Below are 20214 nucleotides of genomic sequence, written 5' to 3' on the forward strand. Positions count from 1 at the left end.
TTATTGTGTGCCAGGTAAGATGTAAAGGGAGTAAACACTGTTAAGAGAGGGGGCAGGTACAGCCACATTGAAATGTCCACTTCTAAATAAATCTTCATTGGAGAGAGGGTATTCTACCCACCACTAGTTGCTGTTATCCTTTTCCTGCGAAAGATGCTTAAGCGTATGTTTGCTAGGCTATATATATTCTCTTAAAATTATCATGGATCTGGTTCAGTCTAGCTTCAGACTTCCATTTGACCCCAAAACTACTAGGATGACCTATGCTAGCACAACAATATAGTGATCCACACAATTCTCCTTGGCTTCTCAGTAATACCATCAACCATGGTATCATTTTTACACCCACTAGTTAGTGTAGGAACTGGTGGCTCCATGCTTCAAGTGAGTCCATTCCTATGTAGCTGAGCAGGCCACTTCAGAACATAGTTTGGGAGCAGGGAACTACTGCCCCATAATACTTGCACTTTCATGCTTAGCAATTCTATCTTTGGGGGCCTTTCAACACCCACCCAAGGAAGCTACTGCATGCAATATACTGATGACACCTAGCTCTACTTTCCCTTTCAGTAACAGATAAAATGGTGGAAAATGTTGTGTCTAAAGTCCATATTACATCACTTTAGAATGTATGTGGAAGATGATTGATAAATAACAATAAACTGAACCACAGTCCAAACAAAATAGAAATTTGGTTGATAACTGATCCATCTGGAAAACCTGTTCTAGGCAAGTGGTACTCCCTCTTAAGTATCAGGTTTGCAGCCTGGATTTGCTGTTAGATCTGGTGCAAGCTCTAGGCATCTATGCAACACTTCCTTAAAATTTCAGGCTCATTTCCCAACTGCAGTTGGGATCTACCTTTCCTCTATCCAAGGTGTAACACCTACAGAAAAAATAGGCAGGCTTATTGCTGTACTGCACTAGAGCCAAAGTAAATTCTGCTCTTGTCCTTGCGCAGCTGAAGTAGGACAAACATTGGGCAACAGCAGTTGTGGCTTCAGGTACTAACCAAAATCCTAGTTCTATTCTGGCCTGTAATTTAATTTTAAACTGCAGCAATAAAAAAATCCAGGGTTTTCTTTTATATAATCACAATGATTTAAAAGCTAGTAGCTGTGAAAGCAGCCCACCTCATTGGTGACAACGTGTGTAAACTGTATTGGATCTTAAATTATACAAATATCCTCGCTCCTTTCCCAGTCAGCACAACCAAGCATATGTTTTTTAAAAAATATTTATGTTAAGAGTGCAAAACTGATCAGAGAGTGCAATGATTTTGCAAGAATGATATGCAACAGCAAAATGTATAAATAAACCCTTTTCAGCAACAGAATGAAAACAAGATTTAGACACTTTCTTAGAAAGCAGTTACAGTGATAATACCCATATAGAAAACCCAAGCTTCTTTGTTTTAGATTACTTCCTGTGCATTATAAAAACAGTCTGCAAGTTGGCAACTAGTTATCAACAGCCAATTATCAACTGAGTCAACATTTTCTAATGTATTTACATTCAAAGTATATAGCTTATGTCCAGTGGACCAATGTTTAGAATCATAGAATTGTAGAGTTGGGATCCTGAAGATCATCTAAGTCCAGCTCCCCGCAATGCAGGAATATGCAACCATTCCACACAGTGATTGAACATACAACCTTGGTGTTATCAGTGCCACACTCTAACCAACTGAGCTATCCATTGCCCTGTATGAACCAAGAGATATATGCAAGATAATGTGCAAGATTCAGCTCTATTCTGCAGTTTGTCCATGTTCAAAGCATCAGTCACATGCTTGACCTGAACATGAATGAAATTCAAATACTTGAAAATAAGATGGTGGCGTGACCTAATTTGAATTCTATAAAGGGGGAGAGGAGGAGGAGAGTGGCCTAGTTTCAACTCTGTGCATATAGCTTAAGCATGGTCAGTATTACAGTATCCTGGGGACAAATGGGAGGTGCTGAACCTCTCCCTCCTCCAATGATGCTTCCCTTGCACCTTTCCCACCTATTTTTGTCCTAACAGGGGTTACCTTTAGCCTTGAAATTCCTCTAGGGGAAAAACAGCTGGTAGAAGTCACTGTTGCATCTAATTTGGCCCATAGTGTTCTGAGGAACAGAACTAAGTGTTCCAATGAGGAAAATATAGGACAGAAAGTCTGCCAGGTTGCAAATAAGTAGAATCTCCATAGTCAAATTAGTAACCATAGGTTACAACAAAATGTTAATGCCTGCCATACTAAACAAAACAAAGGGGAGTCAGAGTTACAGTAAATATAAATATGCCATGCTTTGTTTTAGCATTCAGGTTCTTAGAAGACAGCTATTTTCTTCAAGTGTGAATATCCTTCTGAGACATCATCCACTGATGTATTTATGTAGTTGGCTGAAGTTTCATCATCTAATTCAATATGCTCATTTTCTTCATGAGATGAAGCTATAGGTTCATCTATTTTATCACGTAGCATTTGCTGAAGTCTCTGAATACCTACAAAAAGGAAGCAACATAAACATTTTAAAGACATAAGATATTTCCTAAATGTCTGCTTGTATGCAGTACAGAACATATTGTAAGGCTGTATATATTCCTTGATGGCTTGAAAGTCTATGACAGTGCATATAGCTGAGTGAAGGATGAGAAAGGAGAAAGAGATCAGATAATAATAATAATTTTTATTTATACCCCGCCCTCCCCAGCCAAGGCCGGGCTCAGGGCGGCTAACAAGCAATAATAAAAACAAGTTGAATGAATACAACTTAAAAACAAGATTAAAATACAACATTAAAATATTGAAACATTAAAATATTAAAATGCAGCCTCATCACAGGAGGAGAAAGAAAAAAGAAAGAGGGGGAGGGAATCAAATTGGCTCCAAGCCAAAGGCCAGGTGGAACAACTCTGTCTTACAGGTCCTGCGGAAAGAAATCAGATCCTGCAGGGCCCTGGTCTCATGAGGCAGAGCATTCCACCAGGCCGGAGCCAGTGTTGAAAAGGCCCTGGCTCTGGTTGAAGCTAATCTAACTTCCTTAGGGCCTGGGACCACTAGGGTGTTGTTATTTATGGACCTTGAGGCTCTCCGTGGGGCATACCGGGAGAGGCGGTCCCATAGGTACGAGTGTCATAGGCCGTGAAGGGCTTTAAAGGTTAAAACCAACACCTTAAATCCTGTACTCCACCAGGAGCCAGTGCGGCTTCAAGGGCAGCCCCGCGTAGAGCGAACCCTTTTATAGAATTGAAACTTACACAAGTAGATTCTGTCTATAGAATCTGAGAAGACCAGCCTAAACCATCCAGGTTCATAACAGCAAAAGGCTTTCCCAGGACTAATGAGCAGCTTTTCACCAAGAATTTTCCACCATAAATCCATTTCAGCTTCAAATGTCTGTGACTTTAAGAACTAAGAGAAAACAAAAATACATGTTAACTAAATGCCACATTAGCGAACAAAGCAGTTGACCTCCCCACTCTCAAAAGAACCAAAAGATCAGGTTTATCAAAGCATCTCTTGAGTTAAATTGAAGCCTTGGTGCTCTATTATTTTTCTTGCTTAGCCAATTACTCAAAATATTATTTAGGGCCAGATGCTGCACCATTTATTTATTGTTTGGCATGTTATGATTTAATTCAGTGGTTTTCAACCAGTGTGCTACAGCATGCTGGGGCACCTTAAATGATGGTCAGGTGTACTGCAGGGAGCACCAGCCTCCATCCCTCCTTCCTCTGATGGTTTAGGACCTTAACTATGTCCAAAATTAACGAAAAGTACTTTTTTCAAAAGCCTCTTTTAAGGGTGCAGGGTGGGGAGCTCCAAGGTCTTGTCTTATCAATAATGAAAACCTGGTGCACTTTGAGACTGTGCACGTACAAGGGGCAGGGGACTGGTCCAGTCGCAGACAAGAAGTGCCGGATAGCACTGTGATGATGCATTCTTCCGACTGGGTTTGCTCATAAGCCTATGACCTCTCAATGTCTCACTGGGAGGGGCAGGTCCTATTTTGAATACAAAGCCCGGCAGGAAGGAAGGAGCTCACAAGACCAGCCACAATACAGCCAATTGTATTTATATCCTTTAATCCACCCTCCCTGAGCCCTCCAGGTCCTCCACGTACTTTTCTGAAGTCAGCCCACACATATAATCCTCCTGAGCTTTTTAAAACAGGTATTCCCATCTCTGCAAGACCATCCACAAGAATGTTCTGTGCTTCCTTAAGTCTTCTTTTATTGGTTGGGAAAAACACATTATCTAGCCATTCTGCCAAAATAAGAGAACAAATCAGACCACACTGTTCCCCCCCCCCCTTTGTATTATTCAGTCTTAGTAGTACTTTGACAAATTAAGGAGTGGGGAACATTGGGAACAGCAGGCACTCTGTTAAAGGGATCCTGCATGGCAAATGTAAAGTGTAAAAAGTAGCTTATGTGATTAAGAGAGTTTTTGTTTGCAGTATTATGAAGTTAAGAAAATTCTTATTCCAGGTCAGACTATTTGTTCATCCAGCCCAGCACTGTCTACTGTAACTGGCAGTAGTTTTCAAGGAGAGAGGCGTTTCACATCACCAGCTAAACGAGTTAACTAATCTGGAAATTCTGTTTTGCTGGCATCAGTCCTAATAGTTAATGATGGCAAGGTAACTACAGGCAAGCCAAAGCAAGATGAGACAGGTCCTGTACAGAACTTGTTCCCTGGTTGCTCAGATGGTAAAGGTAAAGGTAAAGGGACCCCTGACCATTAGGTTCAGTTGTGACCGACTCTGGGGTTGCGGCGCTCATCTCGCTTTATTGGCCGAGGGAGCCGGCGTACAGCTTCCGGGTCATGTGGCCAGCATGACTAAGCAGCTTGTGGCGAACCAGAGCAGCGCACGGAAATGCCGTTTAGCTTCCTGCCGCAGTGGTATCTATTTATCTACTTGCACTTTGATGTGCTTTCGAACTGCTAGGTTGGCAAGAGCAGGGACTGAGCAACGGGAGCTCACCCCGTCGTGGGGATTCAAACCACCGACCTTCTGATCGGCAAGTCCTAGGCTCTGTGGTTTAACCCATAGTGCACCAATTCAGCCACTTTACACCAACTTCAACAATATATCTAATAAATAAAAATGAATGTAGTTCATAAATAATTTGAAACTGAGGAATAAAGCTGGCTAGATCATGGTTTAGCCAGGCACAGTGAAAAAAACAGAGCTGGATTTTTCTGGTCTGCAGTAACTACATAGTGTGAGGACTGGTGTTCATTACTTGGAATCAGGGCCATGTGTGTTTGTGCACTTTCAAGTTTGCTAACCTCTGTCACGAAGGAACTGGCTGAGAACATATTGCACTGGTCCAGGACAACCATGGAAAACAGCCAGCTGATTAACTGCTTTCCTGACCTCATGATTTCTGGTGTATAATACTCCAACTCTGATGCCACACATGCCAAAATCCTTGAAAGGGAAGGGGGGAAAGTTTGTAATTAAAAAAGTCTCTCTAAAATGTTAATTCATACACAAAGCTCATTTCTATCCAAATTAGCATTATCCAATGAAGGCTAAATAATTTCTGATTCTTGTAATAAAATATAATTTCTCAAGTTTCAAAGCACTTAACATTCTATACAAAATGTTTTAAAGTCCATTTACGTATTAAGAAACAAAAGCAGAATAACTGATTTGATTTGCATAAAGTATTTCATTAGGTTAGAATTTTTGGCTGAAACCCATATGATGATCCCTGAAGTCTAGTTTTAGATTTCCAGTGTGGTAGAACAAGTGAAATTATAAACAATATGTGGCACTTGCATCCACAAAGGGTCCTGGCTGTTTACAGCCAACCTTGCTTGGCCCTCTCAAACCCCCTATTTTTGTAGCAAGCAAGGAACCTGTCACTGGTTGCTAGAGTTAACCAAATCAACATGTAGTTGCAGCTCCCACATGGTGAGAGGTTATAAATGGATATTCTGCAGCCTAAGCAATCAGAAGCCACCCTAAGGGTGCAATTTATTTATTTTGGAGTAGAATTTACATTGAAATAAACATCCATAAGGTTTGCACTGCACTGCAAGTCATATCCTAAACTATGGAAGAGCATAAAGTAATTCATAGTCTACTGGCCAGCTTCTGGTGAGCCACCTAGTTGCCGGATAGTTCTTGGGATAGTTGCAAATGATACTGAGTTTATAACAGAATACCATCTTCCACTAATGGATAGACCCGCTGTACAACTGTGGCAGAGGCAAACATTATAATCCATGATTACACTGTAGGTTTTAAGTTCTGACATACAAGATTTCTTTGGAACAATGCATTGGGTAGATGAAAGAATTTGACAGTTTCAAGAATTCAAGTACATTTTGAAGAAATATTGATAACAACTATTTCTAACCTACCTTACTAAATCCCCACATAAAGTGTGTCCGGTCTGGATCTGGTAAACTAAAGAGAAAGATTTCAAGATAATTAATGTCTTACATTTATTTGGGGTGGGGAAATCAACACTTTTCAATCGTAAGGACAATGGCAATTTACCCTGACCCAGCAAAATATTGGAGCTATAGAAATCCACAGAACAGACAGCACATGTTCTGTGCTCTCCACAGAAATGAATGCGAATCCCTGTGTGCATGTGCATTGAAGTACATACAGAAATCTGGATCAAGGAAGTTCTAATTATGTTCTATTTATTTTTTATGTTTTCACCCCAACCTTCCTCCAAAGGAGCCCAAGATGGAGGGCACTGGATGGCAGTCTCCCCCCCATCCACGCTAAAGAAGGTATAATTTACTTGCCACATGAAGGAATACAGTCAATAGTCCCGCTTCTTCAGCATGTGGACAACAGGGTGCAGATGTATTTCGCCATAATTTTATACTTTCCTGCTACCCCTGTGATGGCTGCAGCCCTGCTGCGCTGGGCACATTACTTGCAAAGCAGGCTCTCTCTTACTTCACCAATGACCAGTTGCTACTCAGCTCCATCCCACTCTCCTCAAAGCATGCAACATATGTAAAAGTCCAGAAAGGAACTTGACACTAGATACTTCCAAGTGAGACATGGAAGAATTTTGGCTTGCACTAAGTGACCTAACACGTTACAGCATGCATGCACACCGGGCAGAGTTACAACAGACTTGTATGAGGAGCCCCTGGCATGCAGAGGAAGCATAATAGCCACAATAGTAAAGGTAAAGGGACCCCTGACCATTAGGTCCAGTCGTGGCCGACTCTGGGGTTGTGGCGCTCATCTCGCTTTACTGGCCGAGGGAGCCGGTGTACATGTGGCCAGCATGACTAAGCCGCTTCTGGCGAACCAGAGCAGCACACGGAAAAGCCGTTTACCTTCCCGCTGGAGGTACCTATTTACCTACTTGCACTTTGATCTACTTTCGAACTGCTAGGTTGGCAGGAGCAGAGACCGAGCAACGGGAGCTCACCCCGTCACGGACATTCGAACCGCCGACCTTCTGATCAGCAAGCCCTAGGCTCTGTGGTTTAACCCACAGCGCCACCCGCATCACTACAATAGTAGTTAGCATTAAATTCACATATGAGCAATGGTCTGCTTAGTCCTAAATCAATTGACATGTAGGATTTTGTCGGAGAATGGCAAGACAAAAAAGTCTACCAACCCTTGAAAATCATACATATGCTACCACATCACCAATACAGTAATTACTTTGAAATAATAATTTATGCATACAGTAACTGGTAGATTATGTGTGCATATATAAACAAGCAGAAGAGATTTGCTATGTTACTCAACTAAAAAGCTGACATTATTTTTTTCTAAAAAAGCAACAGGAAGGTACACTCACCTCTCCAAGCTAAGAATGCTTGTGAATGTGGTATCTCCATATACAGACAGCATATAAATTTCATCCATTATTACATGTAATTTATGTCTATGTAAAGAAAGACACACACATAAGTCATTAAAGTTTATATATATATATATATATATATATATATATATATATACACATTCATTACTGCAATTGCTGCTTAGCAAATTCCTTAGAAAGCTGCATATTCTGTACTCAATCCAGTTGTTATCATTATTAATTAAATATGTTTACTGCCCTTCTTCCAAAGTTTAAAGGGAAGTTCACAAAATAAAAATACAAAATGAAAACATAAAATACATAATAAAACAAAAACAAAAGCAACCAATAACTCTCATCCCACAGACACATTTAAAAGGCCATAGAATGTTAATCAGCCAAATGCCTGGCTGAAGAGAAGCGTTTTTGCCTGGCACCCGATGATATGTGATGAAGGTCCCAGGCGAGCCTCCTTGGGGAGAGCATTCCACAAACGGAGCCACTGCAGAAAAGTGTTTCAGTGTTGCCACCCTCCAACCCTCTTGTGGAGGAGGCACCGAAAATACTGCTACTTAATATAAAGCAAAATGTTTTTAAAAACTGAATAGTGATATATAAAAGCGGGAAGTTAAGAACCAAGTATCCATATGTAATATATTGCACAATTAAGATATAAAGACCAGAAAACACACACCACACAGCTTATTATATATGCATGCACAAGCCAGAAAACACATCAAACTGAATTCTTATTCCCAATATTAGCAGGCATTCAGAAGTATGTGACTGACAGAAAGATGCTTAAATATCACAAAAGTATAAGTAACCAATTAAAGTGTTTTTTTTTTTTGTAAAAAATTAAAAACATCAGATTCTTAGTTTTCACCTTCAGACGCAGACTGCATCCCCAAGTCTCATGCAGTGTCATGCTGAAGTGAAAAGAATTGTGCCATGTTTTGAGGCTTACTAAATATCTAATAACCACTTTAGTTAGAATCATAGAGTTGGAAAGGACCACAAGGGTCATGTGGCCCAACTCACTGCTATGCAGGAATCTTTTGCCTAACATGGGGCTCAAGTCCACGACCCTAAGATGAAGAGTCTAATGTTCTACTGACTGAGCTAGTTGTTACCTTCATTAGAAATAAGCCACATGTAAAAAAATTAGCCCATTTCATGTAGATTGGTGGGAAGGGCAGGTATGCTAGAAAATGGAACAAGCAAGGAGGATGGAGTCCTTACGCGGATAAACTAAGGAGGAGGAAGGGTCACTGAACATAGTGAGACTTATGTCCAAGTAAGTGTACATAGGATTTCAGAGTAAGCATTACAAGAATGTGGCCAAGGATAAAAAATAGACATTAGGTGGAAGTATGAGAAAATGTATTGAAATTTAAAGGAAACATTAGGGATCCTTCTTTGAGAAAGATAAAAATAATTTATTAATTCATGTTCCATATAGAATTCTACAGACTGGACGGACAAGTTACAGATTACAATAATGCTTCATTTCATAAATTGGTTCAAACTTACTTTTCAAATCAACGTATGTATCCATATTAAACACTCTTACCACTACTTATTTTGGTAATTACCAGTTCTCATATTTATGACATATGTTTTAAAGAATCAATATAGTCAGGCTTTACGCATACAGGAAAAAAATTTTAGCGGCACGTAAAGCCATCTCCACCATAGTTATACGTTCAGAAACGAAGTTTGCCAATTTAAGAATTCTAATGTTTTTCAACGCTACTAATAACCATAGATGACTATTACCATAAATGAATTTTCTGAACAAACCTTCTTATGGCCAGATGCCAAATGAACTAAGGAAATTACCAAAATAACTTTCAAAACTAACATACTGCATCATAGAAAATTAAAAGCCCAAACAAATAGCGCTAGGACCCAAACCTGTGTGCAAAGTCTAGACATTCTTTCAGTAACTGTGCTGGGTAAATGTCCCCTAATGGATTGTGAGGGTTGATCAGGATTAAAGCTCTGACTCTGATGCCCTGAAAAAAGAAAAACTGATAGTCGGGGACGCCATCATGACCTCAAACAAAGGAGTAGCGAGTCTGCAAAATTGCCATCCTTTCATAAAGTGCCAAGTATTGAAGTTTCTTCACTGAATATGAGCATACATATTCCTTTATAACCCTAAAACATATCCCAGTATCACATTTTCATGGCATCACATTTCATTTTCATCACAGCATGGCATTTTGTTATTTAGTTATGATTTTAAATTTCATCTGCTATAATTCAAATGACTTAATTTACAAAACTATAGATTTGATGTAATACATTAAATGATTGTTTTCTTGAAGAAATGTATATATAACACCAGTGTATAGAAAGACTGTAAAACTAGGATTCTTTTTAAACTAATGTTACTAAAACATGTTTAAATGGAAATATATTCAGGTAGGAAATAAAATTTCTTATGACCAAATTATTATGTAAATTCTGTAATTTCAGCGTAACTAAAACATACAGGGTTAGGTCTAGACTGTCATGCTTAGAGCAGACCTACTGAAATTAGTAGTACTTACATTAGTCATGACTAACTTAAGTCTTGTCGATTTTGATGGGTCTACTCCAAGCATGACAGTTGAATCCCATTCACTATTTTCAGTACATTTTCTCCTGTGAAAAGATTCTGTCACCTAGTAGCTTCAAGCTACTTAAGGAAAAAACCAAGAAACAAAAGCAGAAAAGATGAACTACTTTGAAAATCAAGGGAAGTAACTAAAGCAGTTTGTAAAAGGTAAGTATTAAGTTTAATATGAATTGCTCCATTTATTACTTGCAAATATTTTAATGGGCTCACATAAGAACAGGAAATATATAATTTAGGATTCTAGTTTCATTCTTGAAAACGATACATTAGAATGACATGACAATCTGCTTTTGGGCAATTTGTGCACATGAAAAGAAAAAGGAGATTTATCAATTTACATTTCTAATAGGATATATTTCACTGGAAAGTTGATAAGGAAGTATTGAACCGAAAGCACAATAGTTGGAGTTCGGTACAAAATATTCCTACCTGTTCTATGGCTCTCTGATGTGCAGTTTCTAATTTTTCAATAGTTAACTGAAATGGTTGACTTTCTTCATTAGTCACCTGCATAAACATTTCAAAAGGTGTTCAAAGACAGAAATTCAGTAAAACAATGCAATCTGCTCAGAATACCTATTTATTTTCACAAAGTGTTGGTGCTGACCTTTAAAGCCATAAACGGTCTTGGTCTTCTGCCTGTTCCCTTGCTGTGAGAAGTGAAGTTACAGGGAACCAGGCAGAGGGCCTTCTCAGTAGTGGCACCCGCCCTGCGGAACGCCCTCCCACCAGATGTCAAAGAGAAAAACAGCTACCAGACTTTTAGAAGACATCTGAAGGCAGCCCTGTTTAGGGAAGCTTTTGATGTTTAATAGACTATTGTATTTTAATATTCTGTTGGAAGCCACCCAGAGTGGCTGGGGAAACTCAGCCAGATGGACGGGGTATAAATAAATAATAATAATAATAATAATAAATTTAATTTGAGGGGGGAAACAGCAAAATGCACAAGCAAGTTATGGTGGATGTGGCTTAAACAGTGATGGAGCTTTCATTTTCTTGTTTGTTGGGATGAACTCAATGCAGACACTCCCTTTTCAACTTGTTCTGGTGGAGGTAAAAGGGAGTTCAAAAAACTCTACGGTTCTTTGAGGATGCTTGGATCAAGGGCAGTGGTGACATTATGTCATCCCAGGAAACTGTTACTCTCTGAAAATGATGATTAATGGATAGACACACACACACACACACACACACACACACACACTAAAAAGACTGAGTAAAACAGTCAAGACTTCTGTAGGACAGTTTGTTGCCACCTCTGCTATATACACACTTGTGTATGAGACAACATCCATAGTAAACTTATTTGCCAAAACATATAGCACAGTCATACAAGAAGGGACATGTCTACAGTTTGGTTTCCATAGTCAATAGTTGTTTTGTTGCTTGGGCTTTATATAATTGTGTTCATTCATAGACAACATATCAGTATTTATAAGAAAGGGAATATTTAGTAAATATTTACCTCACTGAACAAGGGCACATGGACAGGTTGCATTCCACCATACAGCCACATTTTGGAGTTTATTCCACCATAATATGGGGTAGGAATCAGATACCCATCTATAAAAAGAATAAATAATGGAGGTTTACTTTCTTTTTAAACAAAGTATTTTACTAGTTTGTTAAAAAACAGTGATAAATTATTTTGCCTTCATCTTACACACATCTTCAGACTACTACTTTCAAAATCTTTGTACATAATCACTGTGCTGCCAGAATAGGAAAAAAAAACATTGTGTGAACCACTTGCAGGTCTGTGCTATTCCTAAATGAATACGCTTACTAGCATACTAAAAAAAGTGACACAAATTTCATAGTAGAGGTTTTATCCCATTCCACATATAATTTTATTGTCATTAACCAATTGTTAAGACTCTGCTATAATATATATGGCTACTTAGAAAGGGGGGTGCAGACCAATAGTTTCATTCTGCTAGTATGTACTTCACATAATTTAAACTATTTTTAGCTTACTCAAAGGGCACATAAAATAAAGCAATGAAGCAGTTCATTTTCTACATGATTTAGCCCAGGCTTCCTCAACCTTGGCCCTCCAGATGTTTTGAGACTACAATTCCCATCATCCCTGACCACTGGTCCTGTTAGCTAGGGATCATGGGAGTTGTAGGCCAAAAACATCTGGAGGGCCAAGGTTGAGGAAGCCTGATTTAGCCATTATCAGCAGAGTGAACAAGATTTTATACGTTCTTTAAGATGTTCAGGCACTAATTACCACTAAATAACTGCTACAATATGTGATACATATTCATGCCCCCTTACCTCCAGGATCACACAACACAGTTGAAAGTGTAGCAAAGACGGCACAGCAGCCATTCAAAACTACAAACTAGAAACAGAAGACAAAATAGCAAGATACAATTAACAAAACTACAAAAGCAGCTAGATTTATTTTAAGAAATTAAAGACAAGTCTAAGGCAAGGATATCATATACAAATGTCAACAACTCAAACCAAATTTAAAAATGAACCACTGTAACTTCAAAACAACCAACCCTTAATTCCTCTTGTATATTTGAATTCTATTGGCTGGTATCCAATCAGTCATTGAAAAGTTTTGTTGAGCTATAATGTAATTGAAATTATGGGTTCAATGGTCTATTATATATGATATAAACACAGACCAACAGAATATCCATTAATTATGTACCATTTAGTAGCTCTGATTTCCAAGTGGTTGCCTAGGTGTATGTCCCTGGCAATGACCATCTAAGATGGCATTGGAGTGAGTAGGGTATGTTGTTTGCAGAGTCAATGTCTGAGAAGAGTGCTATGTCTGACCTCCTCGTTTTACAGAAATAATCCAAGCACTAAGTTTAGCAATCTGCCACTTTTTAGAAGTGTAAAGAAGGAAAGTGTATATAAGTCAATTGATTTCAGTGGATCTATTCTGAGTATGACTTAGTTCAAGGGTGGGGAACCTCTAGCCCGTTGGCTTTATTAGGCCTGGCATGGGTCCTGATTTGGCCCATAAGGCCATTTCCCCCAAATCATGCTCACCTGCTCCACACCTGATACCATGTGATATCAGCTGTGCAGCAGCCAATCAAAAAATGGGACGCTTAAAATGCACTCCTGTTGTTGGCAAGGGAGGCTGGCTTTCACTGTCAATCAGCTGACATTTCATGACCGTGCTAGAGGAATCCTCACCAGAGGGGGGCCTGGTACTCCCTGGAGGGAATCGCACAGACATTCAGGTGGGGTCAGACAGCACCAAGGCTGAAGCAGGACTATCAGGCAATGCCACATCCCAGCAGCTGCTGTATCCTATATATAGAGGGTTGAGAGGCAGAAGCTGAGTCATCTCCAACTCTCAGAGAGCACTGACAGATGAAAGGGCAGGACCAAGCAGTCCACCTGACAGCCAATACCTCCTTGAGAATGATAAGTTACTTGTGAGGAGCTGCTTCCTCATGAGTAGACCCAACACTACTGAGAGTTCAATAGCTGAGAGATCAACAGCAGTGCCTACCTAGGGTGGGGCTTAGCAGGCTCTTGGATAAAAGCCTTCAGTCGCTTGGAAAAGCTACAGAAATAATGTCCTTATTCTAGCTTCTTGCTGAAACTGTGCAATGAGCCTCTATGCGTGGTGTTTTGAAGTCCTGACGATCATCATCTGAGGGCAGTGTGATATCAGGTGATTGACATGTGGGTAGTAAAATGTAAGTGGTAGGGGAAGTAAGAATTTGGTTCATTAGCTGAATATTAGATATCACCCAATATTTTCAAACGATTTGCCTTTGTATCTGAATGTATCAAAGTTGAGTGTCATTATTTGAAGACAAATGGGTATCTTAAGCAAAGTTATGAGCGCTCCCTCTGATAAATTTCTATTAGGTACTGGCTTTAACATAAAATTCTATCTGCAATAACAACCTGATACATTCTCAGTGTTGCAGAGTTTCCAAAATGATTTAAAAGTAGTAACTTTTGCTATACCCTCATTTCAGATCTTATGAAAGATTCAGCAAAGTTTCACAAAATTAAAGGAAAGGAAAGCAACGTGGTTCCTTACATGATCTGGATCTAGTGCTGTTGGAGCTTTTGCATATTCCGTAAGAAACTTTGCAATTTCTTCTCTAAAACTAAAGTTTAAAATTAACACAGTCAGAAAATTTGCATCAACATATTCATATATAATGTTAGTTCTGGAACAACTTTAACTTATTCTTTTTATTAAATTCAATTGAAATTTTGCTACTGATTTCTTTAGAAGCAGGATTGCACAGAACTTATTTTAAAAGTAAACATATGTAGAGGATCACATTTTTAAAAATGCCCCATTTTTGAAACTTGATTTTGGACTGAGTCCAGAAATCTGAATTCTAGAACTATCAAACAACACTGTAAATTGAGGGAAGCAATACCAAACAATTGCATGAAAGAACATTCATTTACGTACCATTGAACCTATTTCTATTAAATGTGTTCAAACAACAAGTAGACATTTATGCAGTGTTATAAGCAGTCTCCAAGCACTAACAGTACTGCCTCAAAAGAAAATACGTCTGTAAGCCACAACCATTTATTTTAAGAGGACCTCTATAGAATAGCTTAAATATCCTGCACAATGTCAATTTTAGTTTTTGAAATGTTTAACTGGAACTAGAAAAACAGGTAGCTGTTATAAAAAAATAGATTGAAATGCTAAGCAAATTTTGTTACCTTTTAATGCCTTGTGTATCTGAATACTGAAGTAAGTGTGGTTCCACATAAGCCATGTCAGGTTTTACGAGCTGTCATTTTTTAAAAAAGAGACAATTAAAGTTTTTAATTATATGAAAGGTAGTTAGATTCACACATTGCTATTTATATTTCCCACAGTTTATCAAAATTTTTCAAGTTAAGCTGTCTTAGCTGATCTTGGATGAAAACCAACCCATTTCTCAGAGCTGGGCCTGATTTTGGCTCCTCAGCTGCACTAGCCTGGAGCCGGAACAGCAAAAGGTATCACAGTCTCTCCTCACTTTCTGTCCTGGTTGGAGTAAGCCAACAAGGTTTAAAATGCAGGGGCCGATTTGCCACTCTGACCTGTTGGCCCAGTCCAGGGCTTGCACGCTGCATGGGTAATGTTATTAAACATAGTGCTTGATTATTCATAAGAAATGATCATGGCCACTAATTAGTACTACCTACTGATCACAATTTCAGAACTAGGTTGCACAGTTCATGTGGGAAGCCAAACTTACCCTTTCCTGTATTAAATCAAAGCAAAGCTTGTTCTCACTTGTTCCAAAATTCAAAATGCCCTGAAAATAGAAATGACATTTTAGATAGCCACCACCACTAATGGTAGGGTTGTTTTTTTAAAAAAAAAATTTCTGTTTACTTTTTGCATGGACCCTCCAGTCAGAAAACTAAACCTAGTGTCTAAAGGTCAGTATGAAAATAAACTGCCACCATTATATATTTTTTCCACTATATAAACAAAGGAGCAACAATTTCATACTCTCTTTAAGGCACCTTCCTATGTTCCCAACTTAACCACCATTTCTGCTTCTTAAGGACTGAAGTCTTCTAGACATAGATTAACTCCACATTTTAATATATGTACAACCACTTTGTTTTAAAAAACAGGTCTCTGGAAAGGACAAGACTCTCTTACATAAGAGTACAGAAAGCAACTATGTTCACACTCAGCTGTTCTACTGATCAGACTGCAGAAGTTGGAAGCAGCAGCACCAACAACATATTTCTAGTAAGGAGATTTCAGGTCAGGGGATAATGTAACTGTCCCATGCTGGAACAAACCAGATTGAACTACTTCTGCTTGGACCCAGCTGGTACTTTGCCATTGGAGCCTAGACTGAAAAGCAGCAGTACAATTTCTGCTGCCACAACTTCTCCCCCTCTCCTCCAAAGTATCCCCTCTGCTACATCGTATGCAATGAACTGCATCCTTTGCTCCTGAAGGCTGTTGCAAAACTCTGACACAAGGTTTGGAAACTTCATATCTGCACAGTCTTTAAGATTGCCTCATTTCCACACCTTCTTCCATACAGTGTTTTATTACCACACCTCTTTCTCCACATCTCCTTGTTTTTTCTGCAACCCTCACACACATCATTTCCAAGTGTTTCTGCTCCCCTTAACCTTTCTTCCATGCCCCCCTCCTCCACAGCACAACCATTGGTGCTCAGCTTTCGGTATTCATTCTTGTGTTGGATGGGGGTGGGGGTTTCACATTGTTAGCTGACTTTTTGGATTAACACTTTTAGTGTATTTTTTAGTCTTAGATTCGGGACTCCCTTTTGGCTGTGTGAAGTGATAGAAGTTTAATAAAATAAACCAAGCCATTTCTTCACTCAGACTCAAAACTTCTCATCTCCATCTCCATTCTACTTCACCTCATCTTCCCACTATCCCCAACCAAAGGAGTGTCAAATGCCAACTTGAATAAAAAAAAAATTGGGGGGGGGGGGGGGAGGTAAGCCCTGGCCTGTGTAATTGACACACACACACACACACACCATTTGAAAGGCAGTGCCCATCAACTTTGCCCCCCCCCCAATATTTTATTGGGGGGGGGGAGAGACTTTGGCCTCTAGGATTTGGCTTCTATGAGTCCAGCCAAGCTTCTCTTTCTGGTCCTCCAGACTTTCCCCCATCATACACCCCTCAGCAGTTACACTTCACACCCTCCTTGACTGCTTTTGCCTGGCTAGAACATCTCCTTCAACTCTGATAATGCCTGCTGCTTGCATGAGTGTAGGAAATGTGTATGAGTGTGGATGGAAATTACCGGTAGTTTATTATTATTACTGTTGTTGTTGTTATTTACTGATTAAAGCTCAAATTTACATCAGTTGCCCCACCCACTTATGCCTCCGACCCCATTCACCATACTTCCCCATAATAAGTGGTAGATCATGGGCTTTGCATGCGGAAGGTCGCAGGTTCAATCCCCAGCATCTGCGGGTAGGGCTGGGAGAGACTCCTACCCCAAACTCCAGGGAGCTGCTGCCTGTCAGTGCTGACAATACTGAGCTTGACAGACTCAACGGCCTGTCTCTATATAAGGCAATTTCGGATGAATGCGGGCGTTGGGCTGGAAAAGGTTGCCCTACCACAATACCTTTCCATTTAAAAAACCCACCCACCCACAAAAGCCTCTGTTCTCACACTCTTGTCACAGGCACTTGACTTGACTCACCCATGGCTCCATGTTTTATATCCTGCGCCCTATTTCCTTAATACACTAGCAGAGAAGTCCGTCCCCCCCCGCACACGTCCTGCCCCACCAGCGGCTTCTTCTACACCCCCCTTGCAAAAACCACCAACTCTCTCTCTCTCTCTCTCTCTCTCTCTCTCTCTCTCTCTCTCTCTCTCACACACACACACACACACACACACCCTACCTGAGGGTTGTGAGCGGCGTCGAACGGATCTCGCACGTACATGTCGAAGCCCTTCTGCAGCAGCCCCTTTGCGCTGCCGGCAATGCCGGCTCCCCGAGCTGAAAGCCCTGGATCAGGCGCCGCCGCCGCCTCGCCGTCCGCCATGGTGCCGCCGCGCGCGGGGAAATCTGCAGTCCGCCCGCGGCCGCCTTGCGCTGAGGGAGCGGAAGGAAAAGAGGCAGCGAGATGCGAAGGGAAGAGCAGCGAATGCCGGGAAGGGGCGGCGAAGACGTGCCTCCTCAGCCGGAGGAATTGAAGGATGCGCTTTTGGGGAGCCGGTAATATAGTGGTGTGCCCATGCAGATCACCAATTGGTCAGTCACAGGCGGAGCCACAGGCGGGCGGAGGACACGCACACACACGCAAACACACACAAGTGCCCCCTCAAAAAAGCAAGGAGCTCACCCCCACTTGCCCCTCCTCATTTCTGAACTCCTTTTTATCATTTTTATTACATTTTCTGTTTTACTGTTTAGAATACTCATTTAAACATCATTAAAATATCAGTGACCTCCCTTCTTCTCTTTCCATGGTTCATTTTGCATGTGGTAAACTCCTGCATATTTTACATAAACTAAACCATTCAGTATTCGATTATTACATCCATCCAAACTTACTTGCACTTATTTGATTTATCTTAATGCTGCCAACATTTTTCATTTCTGAACTCCTGTCATTATACTGTGTTTTTTCTTTCTTTCTCTAGAACTATAATTTGCCCCTCCTGTGACTCACCCCCATCTCTCCATGGGATCCAGAAGCTGAGCTGGTGACGGTGACCAGGGCTGCAGTTTTCCCCTCAGAGGACTGACTAGATGGGGATTTGTCTTATTTCTCTTTTGGAGCTGTTAAAAGCCCTCTTCAGGCAATATCGCCTAGACAAGGAGTGGGGATGTGTCTTTAGCCCAGCCCCCTGAAGTAAAGCAACCCAGTTACCATAATCTGCCGAGGTTTTATGGGAGGGTAGTACCTCTGGTGGGGGACACATGTGCTCCTTCGGTTGTAGTTTGTCCACCTTTGTTCCCCCATCCTGCACTCAGCTTCCACCTGTGGTTCTTAGAAGATGTCAGCGTGTGACAGCAGCCACATCCCAAGAACAGTAAACTGGCTGGCTAAACCAGGCGAGGGCAGCTGATGAGTCTTTAAACCTCAGTGACTTAGGGACTTCCCCTGCATGCAAAGACAGGCTCTGGCCAATTGAGCGGATAGGACTAATAGTGGGTCCAACAGTCAAGAAGGCGTGTGCCATAGAGGGAAGTGAGGGGCAGATGGGGCTCGCCAACCTGGGAAGGTAGCCCACCGAGAAGGAGGAAAACTCTGAACCTAAACCTCCGCTTTGTGGGATATTTTTGGGAGAAGAAAGTGCTAAGGAGTAAATCCTACAGAAATCCGGAGTGGAGTCCCTAAGGCGGTTGGATGGCACCTTGTACACTGCCTTCTGGCAACTCCTGCAGCCAAGCAGGTGCCCAACATATTGCTCTGCTTTCCTTTGGGCCACACCAGAGAGGCTGAGAATGGGGTCTTGTCATCTGGGCAGCCTAGGGCCTCCATACACATTGCGTAGGCTTGCACCCAAAGGAGGTCACTTCAGTGCTGCTAATGCAGTGGTTTGACTTCACCCCCAAGAGACACCCTCCATTGTCCCTCAAGACAAAAGGGAGCCAACAACTGAGAATGGGAATAGTGTAATTCATAGTCCATGTTTTATGTCTGTCTGCCAGTATGAGTAATTGTTAATGCAAAAGTCCATCCCACCTGCCTTCAGTTCCTGATCAATATAAAAGGTTTGTAGAGAATAGTATTTTTTGGTTGGTTACTTCGGTGTGTTTGTTTCTTTCCTGCTGCCTGTTTTGTCGTTAATATTAATTGCATTTATATATCACCTTTTTCTCCAGGTTCTCTTCCTTCTCATTTAATCTCCACAATAACCCTGCGAGGTAGGTTAGTCTGAGAGGCAGTGACTGGCCCAAGGTCACCCAGTGACCTTCCTGGCTAAGTATAGCACTCAGGCTTTTCTTTACATGCTTCACTCAGCAGAATGAACACCTCAAGTTCCTGACCTACTGCCTTGGATTGGTAATGATGAATTTTATTCTCACTCAAGATGCTAGGGAACTTAGAACACGTGTTTTACAACTAGGTGGATTGGAGGAAGCAGTTAGGTGGCGGCTTGGGACCAAACTGCCTAAAAGTGTGCCTTATCCATTATCAACTAGGTGGAGGGGCAGGATATAAACTCAATAAATAAATCCATCTCAGATCCTACAAGTGGCAGGTAAGGCCTTGGTGCTGTACTAGTGGGGAGTACCCACTTGATATTGTCCTTTTCTATGGTGGTTTCCCATTTGTGAGATGTGTCTACAGTGGTGCCTC

At 40.8% G+C, this 20214-nt stretch overlaps 1 protein-coding gene across 2 annotated transcripts; it reads right to left on the reverse strand.

Annotated features, from left to right (window-relative positions):
- Positions 1 to 718: 718 nt before the first annotated feature.
- Positions 719 to 20186, reverse strand: LOC308459874 (1-aminocyclopropane-1-carboxylate synthase-like protein 1). 2 transcript variants are annotated; one of them, XM_080975622.1, is made up of 14 exons: positions 18577 to 20186; positions 15634 to 15693; positions 15110 to 15180; positions 14460 to 14529; positions 12707 to 12773; positions 11889 to 11986; positions 10850 to 10927; positions 9712 to 9812; positions 7789 to 7875; positions 6365 to 6410; positions 5282 to 5423; positions 4110 to 4252; positions 3244 to 3397; positions 719 to 2487 (listed from the first exon to the last, which is right to left on the reverse strand). In XM_080975622.1, the coding sequence occupies exons 1-14, from the start codon at positions 18580 to 18582 to the stop codon at positions 2312 to 2314; spliced, it is 1299 nt and encodes a 432-aa protein (XP_080831748.1). In that variant the 5' UTR covers positions 18583 to 20186; the 3' UTR covers positions 719 to 2311. The 2 variants fall into 2 exon arrangements, with proteins under 2 accessions (XP_080831748.1, XP_080831747.1); XM_080975621.1 differs by lacking the exon at positions 18577 to 20186 and adding an exon at positions 17803 to 18098.
- Between the last annotated feature and the right edge of the window lie 28 nt (positions 20187 to 20214).

Source organism: Podarcis pityusensis, assembly GCF_964106645.2.
Source record: "Podarcis pityusensis genome assembly, chromosome: 12".
In the NCBI taxonomy this organism is placed as follows: domain Eukaryota; kingdom Metazoa; phylum Chordata; class Lepidosauria; order Squamata; family Lacertidae; genus Podarcis; species Podarcis pityusensis.